The 21,778-nt window shown below is 39.4% G+C and overlaps 1 protein-coding gene across 6 annotated transcripts in view; it reads left to right on the top strand.

Moving 5' to 3' along the window:
- Window positions 1–21,778, top strand: part of EPHA3 (EPH receptor A3) — a 205,284-nt gene that overhangs the window by 146,291 nt on the left and 37,215 nt on the right. For 2 of the 6 annotated variants that reach the window (XM_083498573.1, XM_083498577.1), the window contains 5 exons: window positions 7,310–7,339; window positions 10,095–10,219; window positions 13,678–13,840; window positions 18,424–18,526; window positions 19,001–19,068. In XM_083498573.1, coding sequence (XP_083354699.1) covers window positions 7,310–7,339; window positions 10,095–10,219; window positions 13,678–13,840; window positions 18,424–18,526; window positions 19,001–19,068 — 489 coding nt within the window. The remainder of the gene's footprint in view (window positions 1–7,309; window positions 7,340–10,094; window positions 10,220–13,677; window positions 13,841–18,423; window positions 18,527–19,000; window positions 19,069–21,778) is intronic. The other 4 variants (XM_083498575.1, XM_083498578.1, XM_083498574.1 and 1 more) reach the window with 3 other exon arrangements.

Genomic DNA, 21,778 nt, shown 5'->3' with positions numbered 1-21,778 from the left:
TACTGGTATTATAGCTGCATAAAATCAAAAGCACAGCGGCATTGTTCTGTGTAGTGAACTAGATGAATTGCCTTCAGATTCCCACATAGCTGAGAGCTTTCAACTACTAGGAAGTTCCTTATTCTGAAAGATATCCAGCAGCTGGATGTATAATAAGCTTCACAAGAGCAGTGCTGTGAACCACCCTAGATAAGATTTAGGCACCTGCTGAAGCAAAGATCTCAGTGCATAATCCTTACACTCCAAACAAGGGTGATCACACTGTCTTTCACCATTGATCTTTAAGATGTCAGAAGCTGACTCTGGATTTTAGAGGAGGTGAAGTTAAGAAGGCTGGCAGGGGGAGGAGAATAATTTAACTGTACAGTATTCATACAGCTGCCTTCAGGATCTCTCCATCAACCACCGTGAGGCTTTCTCAACAGGAATGACAAAGCAGCATCAAAGCTTCTATTTTGTGCATGAAACTGAAAATCTGAACATGTTTACTCCAGAAAAACCATTACAAAAGCATACATGATTTTTACCTCTCCATCTGGGAAAGCCACAACCCCATAATTTGTGGTTCCTGAAGTGAATATCTTGTGCAGTCGGTTACTTTTCAAGTGGACTTGGCGTATCCTTGATTTATCACACACATGTTAAACATATGAGGAACACGTTAGTTTCGCTCACTTTGTATCTCTATTAAAAGGAGATGGACAGACAACAACACATGAAAGAGTGAAACAAGCCAAAGTTTAATATGCATTTTAAAGTACCAGTGAAAAATAACCGCCACTGATTGTTCTTACAGAGAAAGTTGTTAGATAGGAATAGTTTGTCTCTGACGTGAAAGTTAGGGGCATTTTGTGTTCCTTGCTGTCTTTTCCGCCTTGCTTTCTTTTATCTCCTTTTATGTTTGCAGACCCTCTAGACAGGGTCTTCAACCCAATAAATTTTAGGGCATATGTTCCATACACCTAATGCACACATTAAGGACCAGGGCAGGCCCTGTCTTAAGTATTAAATTTTAAAATGCTTGAAATCGTGCTTCATAAAGCTGTTGTCTAAACAAAGCTCTTCAACAGGATAGGTACTAAAGTTAGTTTTATTTTAGCAAATTCCACTTGCTCTCCATTTGATATTTCCACCAAATAAGGATTTTTTTTCTTGGTGTACATATCTATATATGATTTTCTTGTTCAAATTCTGCCATTTCCCTAGAACATTTGCCTACATCAGTGAATAAGATTTGAGCTTGATAAAGAAGCCATTTGAATCACTACAGTCTTGGAATTTGGCCTTGAGGGAAACTTAGAAGCTCAATCTCTGCTAAAAAAAATGATTTCTGTAGAGTTCAACAGTCATGCTCATTGCTGTAGAATCATAATGCATTTCATAATTCTTTAGCTCATTCACACAGTTTTCTATTTCTGAGAAAATGCAAATAATAATAATAATAATAATAATAATAATAATAATAATAATATTTATTTCCTACCCATCTGGCTGGGATTCCCCAGCCAGCTTACAGCATATATAAAAATATAAAACTTATATAAATATGTAAAACTTACAGCATATATAAAAATACAAGAAAACATCAAACATTAAAAAACACAATATCCTATACAGTGGTAACTCGGGTAACAGACGCTTCGGGTTATGCATTTTCAGGTTACAGACGCGCCAAAACCTGGAAGTACCAGAATGGGTTACTTCTGGGTTTCGGCGCTCGCTCATGCACAGAAGCGCTGAATCGCATGGTGCGCGTGTGCAGACGCGGCGCTGTGGGTTGCGAATGTGCCTCCCGCACGGATCACGTTTGCAACCCAAGGTTCCACTGTACAGGCAAAAACAAACCAATAAATCAATAGAAACCAATAATAACAACAATAATAAACAGTTTTAAGTTATACCCAACATTCTTTCCATAACAAAGCCTGACCCTCACCTCCCCTTCTCCCAGTATAGCATGGATTCTGCGGAAAGAAGTAGTTAAGAAAAAAAATGCACCAGTTCTTAATGAGAGGATGTTTATAGAAATCGTTAGGCCAGATGTTCCACCTGTGCCATTTCACTTGTCAGATAAACAAATAGGAAACTGGTGGATAGTGGCCAAAATTGTATGAGCTCAACTGCAAAATGTCTCCTTGTTACAAAAGGAAAGGTTTGTCTTTTGAGAAAAGTCATTGTTTCTGAAAGGTGTTTGACTGAGATAAAGAGAATGTAATCATCTATTTGTTCACAAAGAAATAGCAGCAAGACAAGTTTCATCCAAAATCCCCATCCTTCAGGCATGTCTTATGTAATCTACAGGGACCACCACATAAAGGTGAGAATGTTGATCGTTCTTCATGACTTGCCCTCTTCAGTGATGTTCCCAATAGGGAACCTATCAGAGTTAGTTAACATTGTAATTATTTTGCTTGTGCTATCAGTCATCTGCGAACCGAGCTGTGAGACATCCCTTCCCAAGATGTTTCATACTGGTCACTGAAGACTTGCCAAAAAGCAGTAGTTCTTGACAGTGTTTTTCCAACCAAACAAAAGCAGGCATACTGAAGTAGAATAGTCAAATTTTCACAGATTTCCCTCAGCAAAATAACTTTAAGATTGCAAGAATACTGTAATTAAAATGCACATTTGCATGATAAACTGCAGTATTGTTCGTTCAAAGGTTACATACAATAGCTCTAGAAAATGTGGAGGCCCAGTGGAATAGGACATAAGTCTCTGTGTAAAGGGCATTTAGAGTATCCATACAAGGCCATTCTGTGTGCTCTGGCACTTGTCAGGGTGTCCTGTTGAGCCAGAAGCGGTTTAGTCATGCTGTCTGTCTGTGGACAAACAGGAAAGCTGTCTGTGGATAAATACCAGCTCCCTCGGCCTGAAGCGAGATGAACACCACACCCCATAGTCACCTTTGACTGGACTTAACAATCCATGGGCCCTCTACCTTTTACCTTACCTACAAGGAAATACATAATTAGTGAGGTCACCAGTTTAGAAGTCTTTTGAAAACTAAAAGTTCTTTTGCTTTAAAGCCTTGTGAAAGAGTTGTGATAGTTTTTATTTTAAACACTGTTATATTTTATTCATTCATATGGAATTTAACAGCGGGTTATGCATTCAGAAACAGAGTGTTGGATCCAGACAAAGGTTACATTCAGACATAAGGATCATTGCTTTAGTTTTTCTGGTTCTGTCCCAATTTCTAACATTCCTTTTACACCGCAGCACCTGTTAAATTATGGAGCTATGGGTTTTTTAATCGAAAAACCACCCATGTTGCATTAAATTTTAGTTGCACCAGTCGGTGTGATGTGACACAACAAGGAATGTCATTGGAATTGTCACCCCCCACACCCTTTCTGGGCATTCACTCTATTGTTCCCCCATGATTCACTGTACAGTGTGCTAGAATACCACCTAAAATTTCATTACATGAGCAGCGGGGGCCTGATCCATGAAAACTGCAGCAAATTTCAAGGGTTACAACAGATTATTTTCCGGTAACAACACAGAAAATAGCTTTGAACTGCCACCAGATTCTGCTTGATTTCCAGAGATGCATTTTATGTGAAAATTAACAGGTAAGGAAACATCTGGAAGATGGAATAATCTCACGTCTGAATGCAACCTAAGTTAGTTGCATTGAACTCATTGTGAAGTGAAATCATGACTGACGTTCATTTCAGTGGGACCTAATCTCAAATAGCTTAGTCTGGATCCAAGACAGAATCTACCTAATTACCCAGTAAAAATCATCCAATGTAGTAATGTAAAACAATACAATAAACCAGCACATACTGACACATAAACAGTACCTAAGACATAAGAACGAAACATAGCAGCCGGTAATCAACAGTTCCCAAAGGCTTTCTGAATGGGATTTTTTAAAAAACCAAGCTCTGAAAGGACTTATGGGAGAAGGTGAAACTGACCTTTCTTGGAAACAAGTCCTAGAGCATCAGGGTTGCTAGAGTTTTCCGTTAGCTGAGGCTAAACTAGTCCACCTCCCTGCAAGTGGGATCATCTTAAAAGCTAGTCCTGGTTGCGGGCAGGCCCTCAATCCAGTTTCCTTCACCCTGGCGTGGGCGGAGCAATACCCTCACGCCAGGGTGGCACCATGATCACCCCAGGCCTATTGGCCAATCATTTTGAGTGGGGTGATCATGGGGGAGGGGTATAAAAGCAGCAGTGTGGCGTGTGCCAAGCAGCTGCCTCGCCCTGCCGAATACCGCCACCCTCTGTTAGGTGTCCTATGGCCTTGCTTTGGACTTTGGTTGGTCGCCCGTCTTAGGATGGGGACCAGGTAGGAATTTTTCCATTTGGCAGATTGTCATTAGCCACTTGGTTTTCACCTACCTCTTAGCAATCGTCACAACTTTGTAAGGTTTGGCGGTTAGGCATTGGCTTATTGTTGAGTGGGGCAGGGGAGGTCGGCCATCACCTGCCCCTCCATTGTTCAAGGGTATTCCATTAAATGAATCCGGGGTCTAGATCCTGTATGAAGTCCGGTTGAGGGCCTAGGGCCTACCAGGCCTCTGGAAGCACCTGGGGAGATGCAGGCAGGTTTCCCCAAAGCAGCTTCCTCTTTTGGTGGTTTACCCCTACTGACTTCCTGCAAAGGGGGCAGGAGTCTGATATAGTCTTTTGCCAATGCCTAAGCCAATACCGCTACATTTGCTGTAATCAATAACGTTGTGCCCTAAATTTTGCCCATTAACTTTAAACCAAAATTCTGCGTCAGTGTGAATTTCTTTATTCCTAATGGGGGGTTGGCTTGAAGGTCTTGTCATGCAGTGAGCAGGGTTTCATCCAAAGCACACAAATGCTGAGCAGAGACAAGAGCACAAACTGGTCAACTGCAATCCTGTGGACCAAGAATGAAGCTTCAACACATCTTCCTCAGTTCTTCTAACTCTTCTACCTCATTTCTTTGGGCTTCAGTGATGGGGATCTGAATTCAGAAATCAGATTCCCACTATTGCATGTCTTTTACATTTCGTGACACAACTAGGGAAGAAACTTTCTCCCTAGATATGTGATGCGTTCTGCTATGCTTCAGATCAAACTTCAGTGGTAAGATGGTCATGGAGTCCACCTAGTCCTCCAAGAAAGCTAAACAGGTTTGTTGACACTACACTCCAGCCTATCTAAATATCTGAAGCCCATACTGGATGTTAAAAAGCATAGTACGCTGCAGGGATGAAAATTTTGGGTTCTACCATGGTGGTGAGAAAGAAACCAAACAGGTTTTTCATGTGCCACTTTGCACCTGGTTTTAGATACTCCCCTCATATCCAATTTAATGGTCCAGAATCATTCTGAGAGCACTGGGCAGCTGCATGCATATGAATCTTTGTGATCCCTATAGAGAGTCTACAGTCTCAACAGAACAGTTAGTAACCGTTAGGAAGCGGTAACTACTGAGTGCAGTGTATGCACATTGCAGGCATGGCTTTCCTCATGTGTTCATCTGGAGCCCAGTTATTCATGTAACAAATACAAACACAGCACATGGAGTTTAAATCAATAAGGAAATTTATGTCTAGCTGCTACTAAGCTAAAGGAAGAAGCATGATATGTTTAGGGATTATTTTCTCTAGCAAATCAATTTTAGCAAGGTAAATCTAAAATTATTGTCAGGAGTTTAAGAAGCTTCATGCTCTTTATGTTTTGCATCTTAAACACTTACAAGAATGAGCTTTTTCACTCCCAGACTTGCTTTCATTGCCTCCAAAATCTATGTAACAGATAAAGAATATTTATTTATGTATCCTTTAACAGTTTGCTGCCACTTAGAGTTTCCCATGTTGGAACAATCAAGCCTTTGGCTTTTATATTCAGTGAAGGTTTTGCTGTTATTTCTTCGATACTGCTGGTGTATATGCTTTAATGTTTGACTGTTTATAGTTTTGGATTTAGTTATTATATACGGAATGATGTTATTGACTGACTGAGTAAATTTCGTACCAATATTCATGTCTGCTTAAGACTTTTAGGCATCTCTTAAATATATATTTTTAAGCTGATAGCCCTATGCAGTTGTTTAAAATATTTATTGAGTAGGGTTGGGGGAGAAATTCCATTCATGTATCATTTGAAGCCAAAACTATCAATTTATACTTTTGCAAAAAAATAATAAAAATAAATTGTGAACTGCAATGCAGGTGACCTTTGAAATTGGCACTTGTCCGAATTCTGCTATGTAGTTCATGAACCAGTCTTTACAAAATTGCATCTGTTCAGGAAAAGTGTCCATAAAAATGAATATACTGATGGAAATAATGAAAAAATGCATTACATTAGGGAAAACTGCTTTCAAAAATAAAAACTACATATAAAAATGTGTTTATTATGGGAAATTTGCACTAAAATGCTGATAGATTTTTAAGAGAATAATAATAATAAAAAAAAAATCACACAGTGCAACAAAATATGGAGAACTGAATTGAAGACTGGAAAAATGAGAAACTGAGAGAACAAAATCCCTATCCTTGAGTAGCCAACCATTTTAATGACTGCTTCAAATTTTGTTTTTGTTTATATTTTGCTAGAGGACAGTATATAAATACTGATATGTATAGACAGCAAGTGAATCTCCTATACTTCAGTACCCATAACAGATATGCAGAGTTCTCAGATCTTGAAATTAACATTTCTGATGCTTGGATAGTGTGGGAGGCAACTCAGTAGCAGAATCTAGTGGTTCCTGGTGGGTCCTGGGAAAGATCTGAGTGTATAAAGTATCGGGTCACACAAATAGTTCTGCTATTGCAGAGGTGGAGTCTGATTAATAAAAGTCAGCATGTTTACTCTAATCAAGATTTCACTTTTCCATTCACATGGTGTGGTATATATCAACTATGTGCAACGTTGTTGTGGCTTCAGTAACTGGAGGAGCTGTTGGGGGGGTCAAAAACAGCTATATTTCTGAAAAATTCACAATCAACTCACTAACATTATTTGTGACTCATAGAGAGAAGTATATAAGTAAACTGTAAAAAGTGATTACAACAATTTGGGAGCAATCACTGTCATCAGGATTGTTAGCCTTGTCTCATCAACACTATATTGATTGACTTTATAGTATTATTAGTGGTGGTGGGAAATCATAACTTTTAACGATTTGTTAATTACTCATAAATATGGATGGCACTTATCTTAGCATAAGCTTGTTATGCTTGGAAAATGCAAACTAAAATGTTAAAGGGTACAAATTAGAAGAATGTAAAGATGAACTAGTAGGAAGTTATGCATGACATAGGTCTCTGCATTTCAAAACAGCCTGACTATTATTATATCTATCTTTTAACAGCAGCCTGTACTTCTGATTGTGCAATTACTAGTGAGTAGATGTTATAATCCAGATCCATTTGTGTTGCTTAATGCTTGTCAGTTATTCTAATCCTTGTATTCCGAGCTATGCACGGAATTCTTGGACCAGTCCTTGCTGGTCTTGCCACAGTTGAGTTGTAAACGTGGTCCTTTTTCAGTCATAGGGACTGTTACTGAAAGATCAGCAAGGAAGGCTTCAGTTATGTGAAGTTGCTTCTCCTAGGTGCATGGTTCCCCTTGGGAACATAGAGGCCAGTAAGACCTCTCACGAAATTTAGTAGTTGTATATGGGAAGCTGGAGCTGCTTGCATAATGCTGAACTTCCACTGATGTGTGTGTGTGTGTGTGTGTGTGTGTGTGTGTGCATGTGTGCGTGCATATTCTGTTGTGTTTGTCGGAAGTGCCCAGATTAAGAGCAGCTTTATCCATTCAGGCAACAACAGAGCTGCTGTCAAAATCCATTTCAAGCAATAGAAGCTGCTGCACCATATGTTCATCCTGCATCACTCCAGTAATGCCAGAGCACCTGAACCATGTAGGAGGAGCACATGCTGTGAGTGATGTTTGCTGGCAAAGTGCCTTTAAAAACACTGATGGAGTCCAGGGAGAAAATAAAGCCTAATAACTCTTTCCTGAGGAAAACAGAGGAGAACACAGAATATAATTTGAGGAGAAAGGGACAGAGGTTCAGGAATGCATAGCAAGGAGATATTCAACCAAATATTCAGGAGAGAACTCTCTCAGAAGTACATAGCCAATCACAGCACATGTTGCGTCAGCAAGCTTTCTACAACTTTGCCTGGTTGCTAAGCAACATCTGCACCACTTCTACCTTCTTGGTTAGCTGACTTACTGATGACATAATTCACCCTCAAGTTACAAACTAAATTATTTCTACTGCACATCCAACAATGCTGTCATAGAAATGAGCTACAGTAGGGGCTCCTCCTATAGATATTCATTACCTTAGTGTGCACAAACAAGAACCTTCAGACCCCTGTGTCATGTGACAGACATTCCAGCTGCATGAAAACATTTTTGGGCAGCAATTATGCCACTACTTATATGCATGAAGCTGAACTTAGTCTGGATGCACCCTCACATTTCTCTGGTTTAAATGAATCTAGAATCAGCTAGATTAATTCCAATCGCCTAATTAAGGGTTGACCATGTTTATGACTAAAACCTGTATTTGAAAATGATGGTGGTGATTTTATGATGATGAATTCCCAGAAAGCTGTAATTTGAAAAAAATTCTACGGTTTTTTTGGGTCAATAAAATTATATGAGCCAAGCTAAGTTAGGGAAAAAGAAGTCTCAATGAAATCAATAGAGTAACTTTGTCATAACTTGAGTTCCAGTTGATGTCTATGAGAACTTCATTCAAGTAACATGGACTGTTTCTATCCCATTATGACTATTCAGTTGTATTATAAACAAAACAACTACCATTTGTTTGAGCAGATATGGAATAAAATTTCAGGCCGATCTTCTAATAAATGTGAATATTTACCTTATCTGCTATTTTCAAATGAAAGCTGGCATGCATTTACTTCTTACATGTCATCTTCATCAGGTAATTTGTCTTCCATTTTTCTAGTGTCCTGCCATATTACCAGGATACCCAGCATGAACCATGGGCTCACTGAATGAGCTGTTTAAACATCTAGTAGAACATTTAATTTTATAGTTAAAGGTCACCAAGCTTTTGGGGGCAGTGGGCTTATTTACTATTTAAAGAAAGCGCCATGGATGCCAGTCACAAAATGGCTGCCATGAGGGCATGGCATACAAAAAAAAATGATGTTGATGGTCAGGGGTGGGAATATCACAAAGTGGCTGTTATGGGGTGTGGCATGACACAAAATGGCTGCTATTGGGACATAGCATAATGACTTCAATGTAGAAGAGACTGACCCAGTGCTAACAGAATATTAGTGGAATTGCAAAAAGTATGTTATGTATTCTTGATTTGTGAAGGGATATTTATTGGAACCCTTCTCTGGTACGACAGCCTCTGGGTGTCACATTTGTGATCCCTCTCCTGATGGGACCATATGAAGGAGAGAACTTGAATATGAACAATAAAATGTTTCACCACATTGCATTTTGGTACGTGTGTTTCTTCATTATGTCATTAAAATTACCTGTGCCTTGATAAATGAATTGTGCTTTAGTGGTGTCTTTTTTTAAAAAGCTATATGTTTGCTTAAGCCCTGTAGAAAATTGTTAAGGATGTGGGAGAAATTTGAAGTGGACTGGGATAGGGGAACCACAGAGAATGTCACAGAAAAGTGTATGTTCAACAGTACACTGATGATTATTATTATTAGCATTGGACCTCTTGGGACTCCTTGCCCATAATGTACTCCAGTCCTGTCATATGCCTGGAATATGAAAAAATTATCAATGAGCTGCAGAATCTGGTACTAATAACACCGCAACATCATAATAAATAGGCTGAGCACTTTTTTTTGCTTCACTTTTTAATATATCAAATGTATTTCATTGCTTACATTATAGTAGCAGATTAGAAACATCTGCTCATTTGCCACCAGTCTTCTAGCAATAGAAAGCCTAACTCATTTTCCTTCAGGCTATCCTGCTTCAAGGCTTGGGTAAGAAGTCTATAATCCAGCTGTTGAGTGTTGATACGGATCCAGGTTTATACTCAGGAGCCCTTCAAATGGAAACACCACCTCCTTCTCAAGGATTAGAACAGTGATAAACTCCATTTGCTTTCTTTTTCTTTTTCTCCACTCTAGCTCCATCCCCTATTACAATAATTAGAAAAGACCGGACATCCAGGAACAGTGTCTCTCTCTCTTGGCAAGAGCCTGAACATCCTAATGGGATCATCTTGGACTATGAAGTCAAGTACTACGAAAAGGTGGGAAAGCACAGCAAAGATGGCAGGGGGTGGGCTTGGCCCGTTCAGTTGGGTTATGGGAAGAGTAAGATAAGAAACTGAAAAGAAGTTGAAAGCTGTGTAAAAATGCTCTTTCACATTCATATCCAAATTCTTCAGAATATGCTTAGCTGTCCGAACCATGAGCAAATATACAGAACAACATTTACATTCTGTTGATGTATCATATTAATGTTAATGCTTTCAGTGGCTGCATTTAATATTAGATTGGATTATTATTATTTATTTAGGCTTTTTTGTATAAATGCGTAGACTACATCAGTTTAAGAAGGTTACATAAGCATCTCAACTGTCCTTTAAAATACCACTTACACAGTACATTTAAGAAATAGAATTCTTGTTTGTTTTATACACTTGTGATATCAATGTAAAATAATTGAATTTGCGTAAGTTTCAATATTTTTCCAAATACATATTATATTACTCAACTTAGCAATTAACTTTCCAGGTAAAGTCATGTAAGCAGTAATTTCTAAGACCTGTTTAGATACTATAATTGTCCATGTTCCAGGATACAGAAAAAGACTAGTTTCTTAGAAGGTGTTTTAACCTTTTCTATTACTTAATTTTCCTTATATCAGACCTTCCTCATCATTTTGTTTTTTAAAAAAAAAAAAACAAAACAAAACTGCAAGTTAGAAATGAAAACTAGGCATAAAAGGCAAAAACACAGGATTTAGTACGGAAAAATTAAAATTAGGGCATTATTGTCCCAACTATGTTTGGTTGACATACTTTATCATCCATTCTACTTTCCCCTCAGTTACCCACTGAAACTTATTAATTAATTTACTACTTTTGTTAGGATGCCCCATAACAAATAAATAGAACACAGCAATAATATATAACATACCATAAAGCCGTCAACAGAGGATAACAACAATAAAGCAAACTCACAACTGCACCAAGAATTTCACAGATCTTAAAGTTCAATAAATATCTGTAATCATTAAAAGATTTTTAAAAGATTTTTTTAAAAAAATTAAAACCAGTGAAAATTAAAAGACCACAATGTGGTCTCCAAGTGAGCTTCTCGGATGTGACCACAGAAATGGTTCCTAACCTAGTAGTTACCCATCACATTTTAATTAACAGGGCACCAGGAGAAAGGCCTGAGGTGTATTTAGGAGTATAATTGTGTGCCAGAGTGCAGCATGACATACTAGCATACAAAACAGCAATTATGTACTCTTAACATCTAGTGCAGCTTTTCCTAAAAATGTTGCCTCCAAATGTTTTTGGATTCTGGCTCCCATCAGTCCCTGCCAGCAAGGTCAATGATGATGGTAGTTGTAGTCTGACAAAATATGAAGAGTGTCAGATTGGAACGGTGCCTCTTAGACTTTTACGGAGTGCCACTGAGGAATATCTATATATTAACAGTAATTCCCCATCATTTAAAATTTAGCTATTTTATTTGGCTCTTGCCTTAAGTTGGGCATTGGATCTAACAACATTTGAAAAGCCACAAGTTCCCCATTCTGAATTAACTAGAACATTTTTGTTGCATGAGATGCATTAATGGCAGAATTTCTCGCTATGAAATATAGAATTGACTATCCTCTGAGAAATATTCTCTGGTAGATTATTTTATTGGTAATGTGTTGGTTTTGTGATCCATCCAGTTCTGCTTTGTGGGGAAAAGGGGCAGTAATGCTTAGAAGGGAAAAAAACCCAGGCCTTTTTCAAATAAATCACTGACATGTTGGGTGTTTAATCAGAGGGATTCATTCTTTTATTAAAATAAAAAAGTGTGTTAATGATCAAGTACAGCATTTTCTGAATTTCTGTTTCTCTTCTGTGAAAAAATAAACCTAGAGGCTGTTGTACAGTGAAAATCTGATGATCATTAACACAAAACAGAAATTACCATAGATACATTGCCATTCATCTCATCATATATATTTTTTAAAAAACCTTGCCAAGCAGTTTAACAATGCAATCCTATATTGTCCACTCAGAAATAATCCTCACTGATTTCAGTGGCGCTTACTCTCAGTTGAGTGGGGATAGGATGCAGATTTATGTTTATAATAAGAAATGTGACCTTTCCATAACCACAAAATCTCCTCTTTTGCATATTTATTAAAAAGAAGGAACTACCCTGACTATGCAAACATAGCCTCAGAAATTCCACTTAAGCAGCCATTCAGATTCATAAAATGATGACATTTATACTGGCAAACCTATTCCTTTTGGGCTATTAAAATAGTTACCTAGGACACACTTGCTAGGAAGGGAGTTCCATTCAATTCAGTGGGGCTTATTTCTAAGTAAACATGTTTGGGTTTGGCTGTCTGCGACATAGTGATGAATGCAAATTAAGGGACACTATCCAATGCATGGCAGGCCCTGTTTCCTTTCCCCCTGCCACTATCTATGTGCAGGCACTTCTCACTTTGTTGCAGGTTATTCATACTCTGAAGCTTGAGTAACTTGCACTGCGCGGAGTGGTGCTTGGATGTGGATATGGGAACTGTGCAGATAATTTTTTCTGCTCCCGAATGACGTTTTGCACTTACAGAGGAGGAGAAAGAAATATTCTGTTAAGCTACCCTATGGGAATTCCCCACTTTATGTTGTGCCCTCTGTTTTATCTTGCGACCTCTTAAAATCAAAAAAAGTAGTCTATAAATATGCTTATTCGTGTATTTTATATTTCTACATTTGCAAAATATATTCTATTAATCCAATGTTTCTTGAATCCATTATTTTTATTAGTCTGAAAGGGGAGGGTTTGCATAAGGGCATCTTCTGGATGTCTTGCCGTGTTAAAGGGCCTTGATTTCAATCGGATGCCTGTGTCAAGCTGGTAAAAAAAAAAAGGCTTGAAAGGGGAAGAAAGAAAGGCAAAACACTTTCACACATGATTAATCAGCCTAAAATCATAATGCACTGTGACTCTATTTTTGATCTGCAATAATAGACCGTCAGTAATTATAACTAAAATATTGGCTAGGGGTAGTGCAATTTCACTCATTTTTCCAAATTACACCAAGAAGGACAAAGGGCTGTGGAGGGTCAAGACATTTCTGCACCCTCATGTTATCAATAATAATAGACTTTATGGTTCCTTTCAAGGCAAGGAGGTGGTAGGATTGGATCGTTCTTCCCCCTCTGCCCCCTGGCTTTGGGATCTGATTTCATTGTATCCAAAGGAATCAATCAGAAAAATAAATTTATTGTTTGTACCTTATTTCAAAATATTAATGCTCTTAATACAATTCCAAGCGTGGGTAACTGTGATTACATCAGGAACCGATCTATTTCATCATTCTGGTGCAGGAAGATAACACACATGTGAATACAATTAACACTCAGTCTAAATTCTGTTTACACAGCCAGCATGAGGTGGAAGAGAACGTCAATATGCCACCCTATCTTGGGTTTTAATGTGGCCATTTCTTTTTTTTCTGAAGCAGGAGCAAGAGACAAGTTACACCATTCTAAGAGCAAGAAGCACCAATGTTACCATCAGTGGCCTCAAACCAGACACCACTTATGTTTTCCAAATCAGAGCTCGGACGGCTGCAGGATATGGAACCAACAGCCGCAAGTTTGAGTTTGAAACCAGCCCGGATTGTATGTATTTGTAAAAAAATGGATTTTGTCTGTTTTCCTGCACAAAATTATATGGCTGGCTAGCTTTATTCCCTCTCTAGTTCAGCAAATGTGATTCTATATTTATGATCTGCCTTTCCGGCTAACATGCCTATAAATTTTTATATTTTGTCATTATTTTAAAACATGCTATGAGAAATATACTATAAAATAATGCAGGTGGTATTCCTACTTTCTCCTGCCATATCTTATTTATGTTGCCAGAATTAAATGAATCCTGTGCTAGGCAGCAGCTCCTGCCGGGAAAGAAATTTAAAAGTTCCACAGTGTCATAATATTCTGACATTGTTGTTTAAACTTATGGACTCCTAAACTTCTGAACTCCAAAAGAACTGCAGTCACTTCAAACCACTACCACCCCACTGACTTCCAAGTACAAGTTGTGCTTTCATTAACTTAACTTCAGGCAAGCTTCCCTTTCCCCCCCTGTAGGTGGGTGTTGGTTGGTTAGGAAGGGAATCGTAACTTTTCATTTACAGATAGGTAGCCGTGTTGGTCTGCCATAGTCAAAATAAAAAAATTCCTTCCAGTAGCACCTTAAAGACCAACTAAGTTAGTTCTTGGTATGAGCTTTCGTGTGCATGCACACAAAAGCTCATACCAAGAACTAACTTAGTTGGTCTTTAAGGTGCTACTGGAAGGAATTTTTTTATTGTAACTTTTCATGCAAATGACAGTCAAAGCAAAGGTTGATGCCAGTGAATTGCCATTTTGTATTACCGTATTTTTCGCCCTATAGGACGCACCGGCCCATAGGACGCACGTAGATTTGGGGGGGGGGAATAAAGGGGAAAAAATATTTTTCCCCCCAGGCGCGGGGCTGGGGTGGGGGAAGCTTGGGCTTCCCCCGACGCCAGCCCCCAGAACAGGACCCAGAGCGATGCCAGAGATGCATGCAGGTTTGGCATCGTTCTGGGAGCTTGTGGGGCTTGGGGGTGGGGAAAGCGGAGCTTCCCCCTCCCCCAGCCCCCAGAATGGGACCCAGAGCCATGCCGAAGCTGCGTGCAGTTTTGGCATCGCTCTGGGAGCTTGCGGGGCTGGAGGAGGGGGAAGCCCTCCGCCAGCCTTCTAACCAAGTCGGGGGACAGCGGGAAAGGCGCGCTGCGCCTCCCGCTGTCCCCTGAGTTTGCGGGGCTGGTGACGGGGAGGAGCAGGCTTCTCCCCCCCCCGCCAGCCTTCTAACCAAGTCGGGGGACAGCGGGAAAGGTGCGCTGCGCCTCCCCGCTCTCCCCCGAGCTTGTGGGGCTGACGGTGGGGCTCTCCTGAAGCCTCTCCAGGCTTCAGCTAAAGCCTGCATTCGCCCCATAGGATGCACACACATTTCCCCTTCATTTTTGGAGGGGGAAAAGTGCGTCCTATAGGGCGAAAAATACGGTATATTGCTTGGCTTTCTTCAATGCATTGCTTTTCTGAAAGTGGCTATAAAATCAGGGCCAGAACTCTGTTCCAGCACCTCTCAGGTAGGTGCCATTGCCATTGTAAGAGAATGAGAGAGACATTCAAGGTGAATTCTGGCACCTCTTTTTCTAGAAAAATAGCACTGATTCAAATAAATGTTTCACATGGGACTTAATAAAGTGCTATATTATCTGCTAATACATGTCCCTATGGACTCTGGAAAGGAATAGAAAGTGACACAAGGGACTACACGTTGGAACATGTCCTCTCTATTCTAGCCTTCAGCTAGAATAGATCATAGACTCCAAATGGGAAGACTCCATAGGTACATGGAATGACACAATTTGATGAAACCTACAATAAACTAACAGGGGACATGGGTGGCGCTGTGGTCTAAATCACTGAGCCTGGGGCTTGCCAGTTGAAAGGTCAGCAGTTCGAATCCCTGCAACAGGGTGAGCTCCCGTTGCTCGGTCCCAGCTCCTGCCAACCTAGCAGTTCAAAAGCATATCAAAGTGCAAGTAGGTAAATAGGTACCACTCCGGCGGGAAGTAAATGGTGTTTCCATGTGCTGCTCTGGTTTCACTAGAAGTGGCTTAGTCATGCTGGCCACATGACCCGGAAAAACTGTGGGCAAATGTCGTCTCCCTCGGCCAGTAAAGCGAGATGAGTGCCGCAACCCCAGAGTCGTTCACGACAGGACATAACTGTCAGGGGTCCTTTACCTTTACCTTTTTACAATAAACTAAACTTTTCATGAAACAATGAGTTCATGAAACTCATTACAGTGGTACCTCAGGTTACAAACACCTCGGGTTACAAACACTTCAGGTTACAAACTCCACTAACCTGGAAGTAGTACCCCAGGATGAGAACAGAAATCGTGTGGTGGCTGCGCGGCGGCAGCAGGAGGCCCCATTAGCTAAAGTGGTACATCAGGTTAAGAACAGTTTGGGGTTAAGAACAGACCTCCAGTAAGAATTAGGTTCGTAACCCGAGGTACCACTGTACAACATACCATGGTCATTATTAGTCCTTGGTACCTTTGAGATAGGTTCTGGAATTATCACTTTGTTATCTTACATTCACTACTGCAGTTGATGGAGTGACAAATACATGCAAGAACCCCCACAAAATAGCCATTTTCTGGAAAAGTCCTGCGTTCCAAAACTTTGGGCAGAGACATTACTTAACCAGAATATGTACAGTACCCTTGCTTACACTAAACATTAACAATGTCATGCTGTTGGCTTGTAGGCTTCCCATGGGCATCTTGTTGACCATTCTAAGGACAAAATGCTGTACTAGTTAGGTCTTTGGTCTGATCTTGCAGATCTCTTCATAGAAAAGCAACAACAACCAAAGCCAACTCAAGTCATCAGACCATTTGAAATGTACACAATGTAATTCTATATTTTAAAACACAAACGCTTATCTTTTGACTGCCCTAATGAACCACTGGGTCTGAGAATCGCCTCCCTTGATAGCATTTATGAAAATATTTGAGTGAGTTAATATTCAACATGTCCATCTCAATTACAGTGTGCACTACCAGTCAGCAATAATATCACCATCTAGTAGTTGGTCCTGATTAATTTGTCAGACATCGGAGATTGGAGGAAGGTGGGAGGAATTCCAAAGTTATAGCATAACACAGATTATACCACAGATACAGTGGCAGCAACTTTTCTGACAGACTTCTCATAAGGCCTGAGTGTCTGGAGTGTTTGGAGAGTATAAGGTCTCAAAAATAAACAGAGAAAATTTAGCAGCAAGCCAAGCAATCTTGTTTGAATTTTTGAGATTTGTGAGCTTTTGAAATTCCAGCTCTTTCTGGAAAGTAGCTGAGCTCCCGATTTTAGCAAACTAATGACTTATTATGATGACCTTCAGTCTATGGAATAAATTGTATGATGCATAGAGAATATAAAACCATTTAGGGTATGATATATGGGAATAGATGGCAAAGAAATATGTTTTTGTGTTGTCTTAACTTGAACCAAGATACATGTGGATGCCTCTGGCAAATGCACAGAATGTAGGTGATAAAAAGTTTTGCAGAACAGATGGAAGACTTGTTGTTTCTTATTATCATGATACTATTTTGGTGGATATTCTAACTGGTTACTTAAAAATCATGACTTGGATTTCAATATTCTTATTATGTTTTAAGTACTTTTTTGCATAGCATTTGAAACTTTGGACTTGATCCATTGACTTTAAAACAAGCATTTTTAAAGACCAAGTTCACTGATACATTATCTCTTAAGTGCAGTGTGTTATTTTACAAAACTTCACAGTTTTGTTTATTTATTTATTAAATTTGTGTAAAAAGCAAACAGCAAAAACCCATATTTAAGGACACGAATACAAAGCTAATGTATGGTCTAGTTTGGCCCTTTAGAGGTTATTGTGATGGAGAGTTGGAATGAGACCTGAAGGAGTAGCTGATGTCCATTTTCCATTCATATTAGGAGCTCAGTTTAAACAGAGCTGATTTAAGCCTCTTGTGTAAAAAATACATTTCAAGCTACATACTTTACTAAGGAAAATTGCACATAAAATGTTCAGCGGTTCGATCCATCATGCTTGACTTGTATACTCAAAAAAGATCCTACTTTAATTATATAATTTTTTAAATCATCCTTAAAATCATCATTATCAGTGGTATGGATCCAAAAGTGTCTTGAGCAAGCAGAAATGTGCTTCTGCTTGTAGAAAGACGACTTCTTCAATTCTGCTGATTCTCCTGTCTCAATCCTACACAGTTCCAGAGAGTTCTTCACTCCTCAAAATAAGGTTTTTTTTTTAGGGTGAAGGAGACTACCATAGAGAGGAAGGGCTGAAAAAGCCATGCTGTGTGTGTGGAGTCATGCTAGCACTTCTCTGGCTCCAACCTGATATATTTTTACTTTGCTTAGCCTTTGCAACTTGTTTATAGACCCATAAGGGTTTTTCTTGTCTTTTCAAATTGGTAAAGAGTAAATAGATATTTAGCTTAGAAATTGGGCTGCAAGTCATTTCTAAGCAATGCTGTAATGATTTCACGTATCTGCTGCCTGCATTTGTTGGTGGTGATATATTTAATGTTCTGAGGGTTTTTAAACTAAAAGAAAACCTCACGTTTATTTCCTTGAAACTTCCAGCTTTCTCAATCTCCAGCGAGAACAGCCAGGTTGTAATGATTGCTGTTTCGGCTGCAGTCGCAATTATTCTGCTCACCATTGTGGTTTACATCTTGATCGGGAGGTTAGTTCATCATTTCTTTTACACATTTATTTCCATCCCTTCAGTGCTGCATTGGAATGATAAGCGCTGTCAAGGAGACACCCTCCTGAACAAGAATCACCAGGATTCATCCGGAAAGCCACCCCCACCCGCCCCACCCCGGTTTGTTGACCAGGAAGTCACAGCAGAGTTATAAGCCTTAATGAGGCTGCAAACAATAGTAGGCTCAGGCACTACAGAACTTGTTAAAAATAGCTATAAACACATTCTCAAGCAATTGTAAAACTAAACTGGAGGGGTCAAAAATCAACAGATTGTCTCATTAGTCAATTTCCTCAAATTCCCCCAGAACGTATCTATGCTCTGTAGGATACAGAGAATGTAAACAGTACTAAAGTTCTTAATAGGAACTTAACTGTTGTGCTCTGTTTTTTATATTCAAGCAGCGTATAAAAAGTTGGTTTTCTTATGTTTTTTGCCTTTTATTGCTTGTAGATTCTGCGGGCATAGTAAATCGAAACATGGAATTGATGAGAAGAGGCTGTATTTTGGGAATGGACATTGTAAGTTTTTTTTGTCGTCTCCACACACACACACCCAGTACATTATGCCATTTATTGCATTCAGCAAAATTCTATGTGCTCATATGATACAGATGCAACTTTGTCTCCTTTATTTCTCTTTCCCTTTGTTCATGCGAATGCACACACAGTGTCTCACAATGCAAATAATACAAGTTTTTTTTAGTGCAATTCTATATGTCCTTCCTCAGAAGTAAGTTTCACTGTGTCCTCTCTTCCTAATGAGAAATCCCAGAAAAGAAATGTGTCTGTGATAGGTGGTTTCTTTTCATATATGCAAGCAGAGCACATTAGAAACAAATCAATGTTCCTGCAGGATAGAGCAAAATCCTGAACTCTAAGAGGCTGCAAAGGTAGCCTAGTCTACCTGTCTTATTCTCTCTAAATTGAAATGGCAAGCTGGCCTGCAAATGTGTTTTTCCCTGCTCCATCCCATGATGGGTGTAAAATTCATTATGTTGGAATAATCAAGGAACACTGAGGTGCTTTCTCAAATCCATTATCCTGGTGTAGGATGCTGTAGTTTTGTATCTCTCCTGTTAGTGTTAGACTACAACTCCCACCAGCCTCAGCCAGCATGGCTAGTGGTCAGGGATAATAGGAGTAGCTGTCGAACAGCATCTAGAGTGACACAGGCTCCTGACCCTTGGGTTGATGAAGCCATAGTGATTGGCACATTCATGCTGAACAAAGGTGCCAAATTCATAATAGCAGTGTAGTATAAATCTGTGCCCCCTTATTGTGCAACTAGAAATGCCTCCCTCTGTGTAAAGTGCTCAAGATATACATTTTTGCATTCAGTTTTGCCTATTTATCAAGGTATTTTTGTGCCACTCTTCTCTACAGCAGCCACATGGTGGTGTGCAACAAAATAAAAGACAACAAAGCAGAATACATAATAAAATCACTAAATCCATTCAACCTAAAATACCTACATAATCATCTGTATGTGTGTGTGTGTATGCACCAGCGTTATACTTAAAACTGACTTCACCTACCACACCTGTCCACCTCTGAAAGCCTGAGGTACAGCTTCAACAAATGCATAGCCCAAGTAAGACACATCTCAGAGTGGAGATTGTAGCCACAGAGCCATCACTAAAAAGGCTTCCTACAGGGCCCCACACTTTTCATCTCATTCAGAGCAGGAACTACCAAAAGAGCCTCACCTGCTGATCGTAATGAATGATCAAGTTGATATGGAGAAAGCATCTCCTCAGGTGATTTACACATTTTTGCAAGCAATTTTCCCCAATTTAGTGCCTTTGTTCATGTTCTTTTCATTAATAGATGCTTTTTTGTGTACACTTTCCCTGCAAATTTTGTGTGCTTTTGGGGTTGCAGAACTGCTTTGCAAAATTCGTGCAAATTTCAAATGGTAGCTGTGGTTCAGTTCCTGTATTGTTTCAAGAAGTGCAAATCAGGTAGAGTTGCATGAAAATGTGAACAGAAGCAAAGTTCTGCCTCATTCCAGCTTGGGATCACATGGAATTTGGGTGAAACGCTTGGAAGGGCCCAATTCATTTTTGGATCAAGGAATGGGAGACTTCTTGTTTTCTTTTTTCTTCACATAGTTGAATCCCTATTTATTAGATGCAGATATTTTATTTACAATTTAAGTCAGAGTCAGTATTGCCAGTTTCTTTTATGCGGTTTGCATATGGTTGCAGAAATTAAAACCTAATTACAACTGTGTTGGAGCAATTGAATGTCAAATTGTTTTTCTCTAGAGCCTTTCCCCTCAGGAGCAAGTTGGTACTTTATTGCCAACATGCAAGCTGTGAGATCCAGCTACTTAAGGCTGCACAATAACAGTTAACACACTGGGCTTCAGCTCCCCATTTAGTAATATGTGGCCCACAGCATTTTAATTAGATTATAAAACAGAAACAACCATTAAAAAAGTGTCATGGACAAGTAACAGGTCAAAAGTTGCTCTCTCAATTCTTGTTCAGTGGAATGTCACAACCACTTTTTCTAAATGAGTCACAGTAGTTAAAATTCCTGTGGATTCAACCACTTCAGTTATTGTGCTTTGGCGTTCCAAGCCATGTTCATGCTGCAATATGAAGGGAAAGTCTAAATATTGTAGGTTCTCTGACAATCCATCCTAGAGAAAGAGAGAGAGAGCTGTAGATTGTTGGGGGAGGGTTGCTATCAGTATATTTATCAAACTGGGTCTGGAAAACTATATTGCCCTGATGTCAGATGTGTTGTGTCTAGATTGGACTATTAAATGATGATATGAAAATATTCAGAGGCAGTCCTCTTTATTATTTCTGAACATTTTCCTGGGCAAACTTTGGTCATTAAAAACAGGTCTCACAACCAAACACTGGTGAGTCCTGCTTCAAATTAAATCTTCGGCTTCCTTACAGGGGGAGGCATATTTTGAAAATGTTTTTGAGAAGGTGACTGTACCCAGATATATTAATTCTGGCAAGCTTCAGTGCTTCAATTGTATACCTCATAGCTATTTACAATGTTCTATTAGTGGCATTTTGTTGAATATACAGAACTACTACTGGACGCTCCCCTTTCCCAAAAGCTAAGCATTCATCCGAACCCCCAGTTGCTACTGGGGAAATATAAACCCAGTCACTCTTCTGGAGTCTGTTGGAGGCAAATACCGGAATGAAAATTCTCCTGGGTTCGTTTCAATAGGATAAAACAACTTCTGTGGCTATAATAA

Source organism: Podarcis liolepis (assembly GCF_965112155.1).
Source record: "Podarcis liolepis genome assembly, chromosome: 4".
In the NCBI taxonomy this organism is placed as follows: domain Eukaryota; kingdom Metazoa; phylum Chordata; class Lepidosauria; order Squamata; family Lacertidae; genus Podarcis; species Podarcis liolepis.
This window is presented reverse-complemented; position numbering and strand designations above follow the sequence as displayed.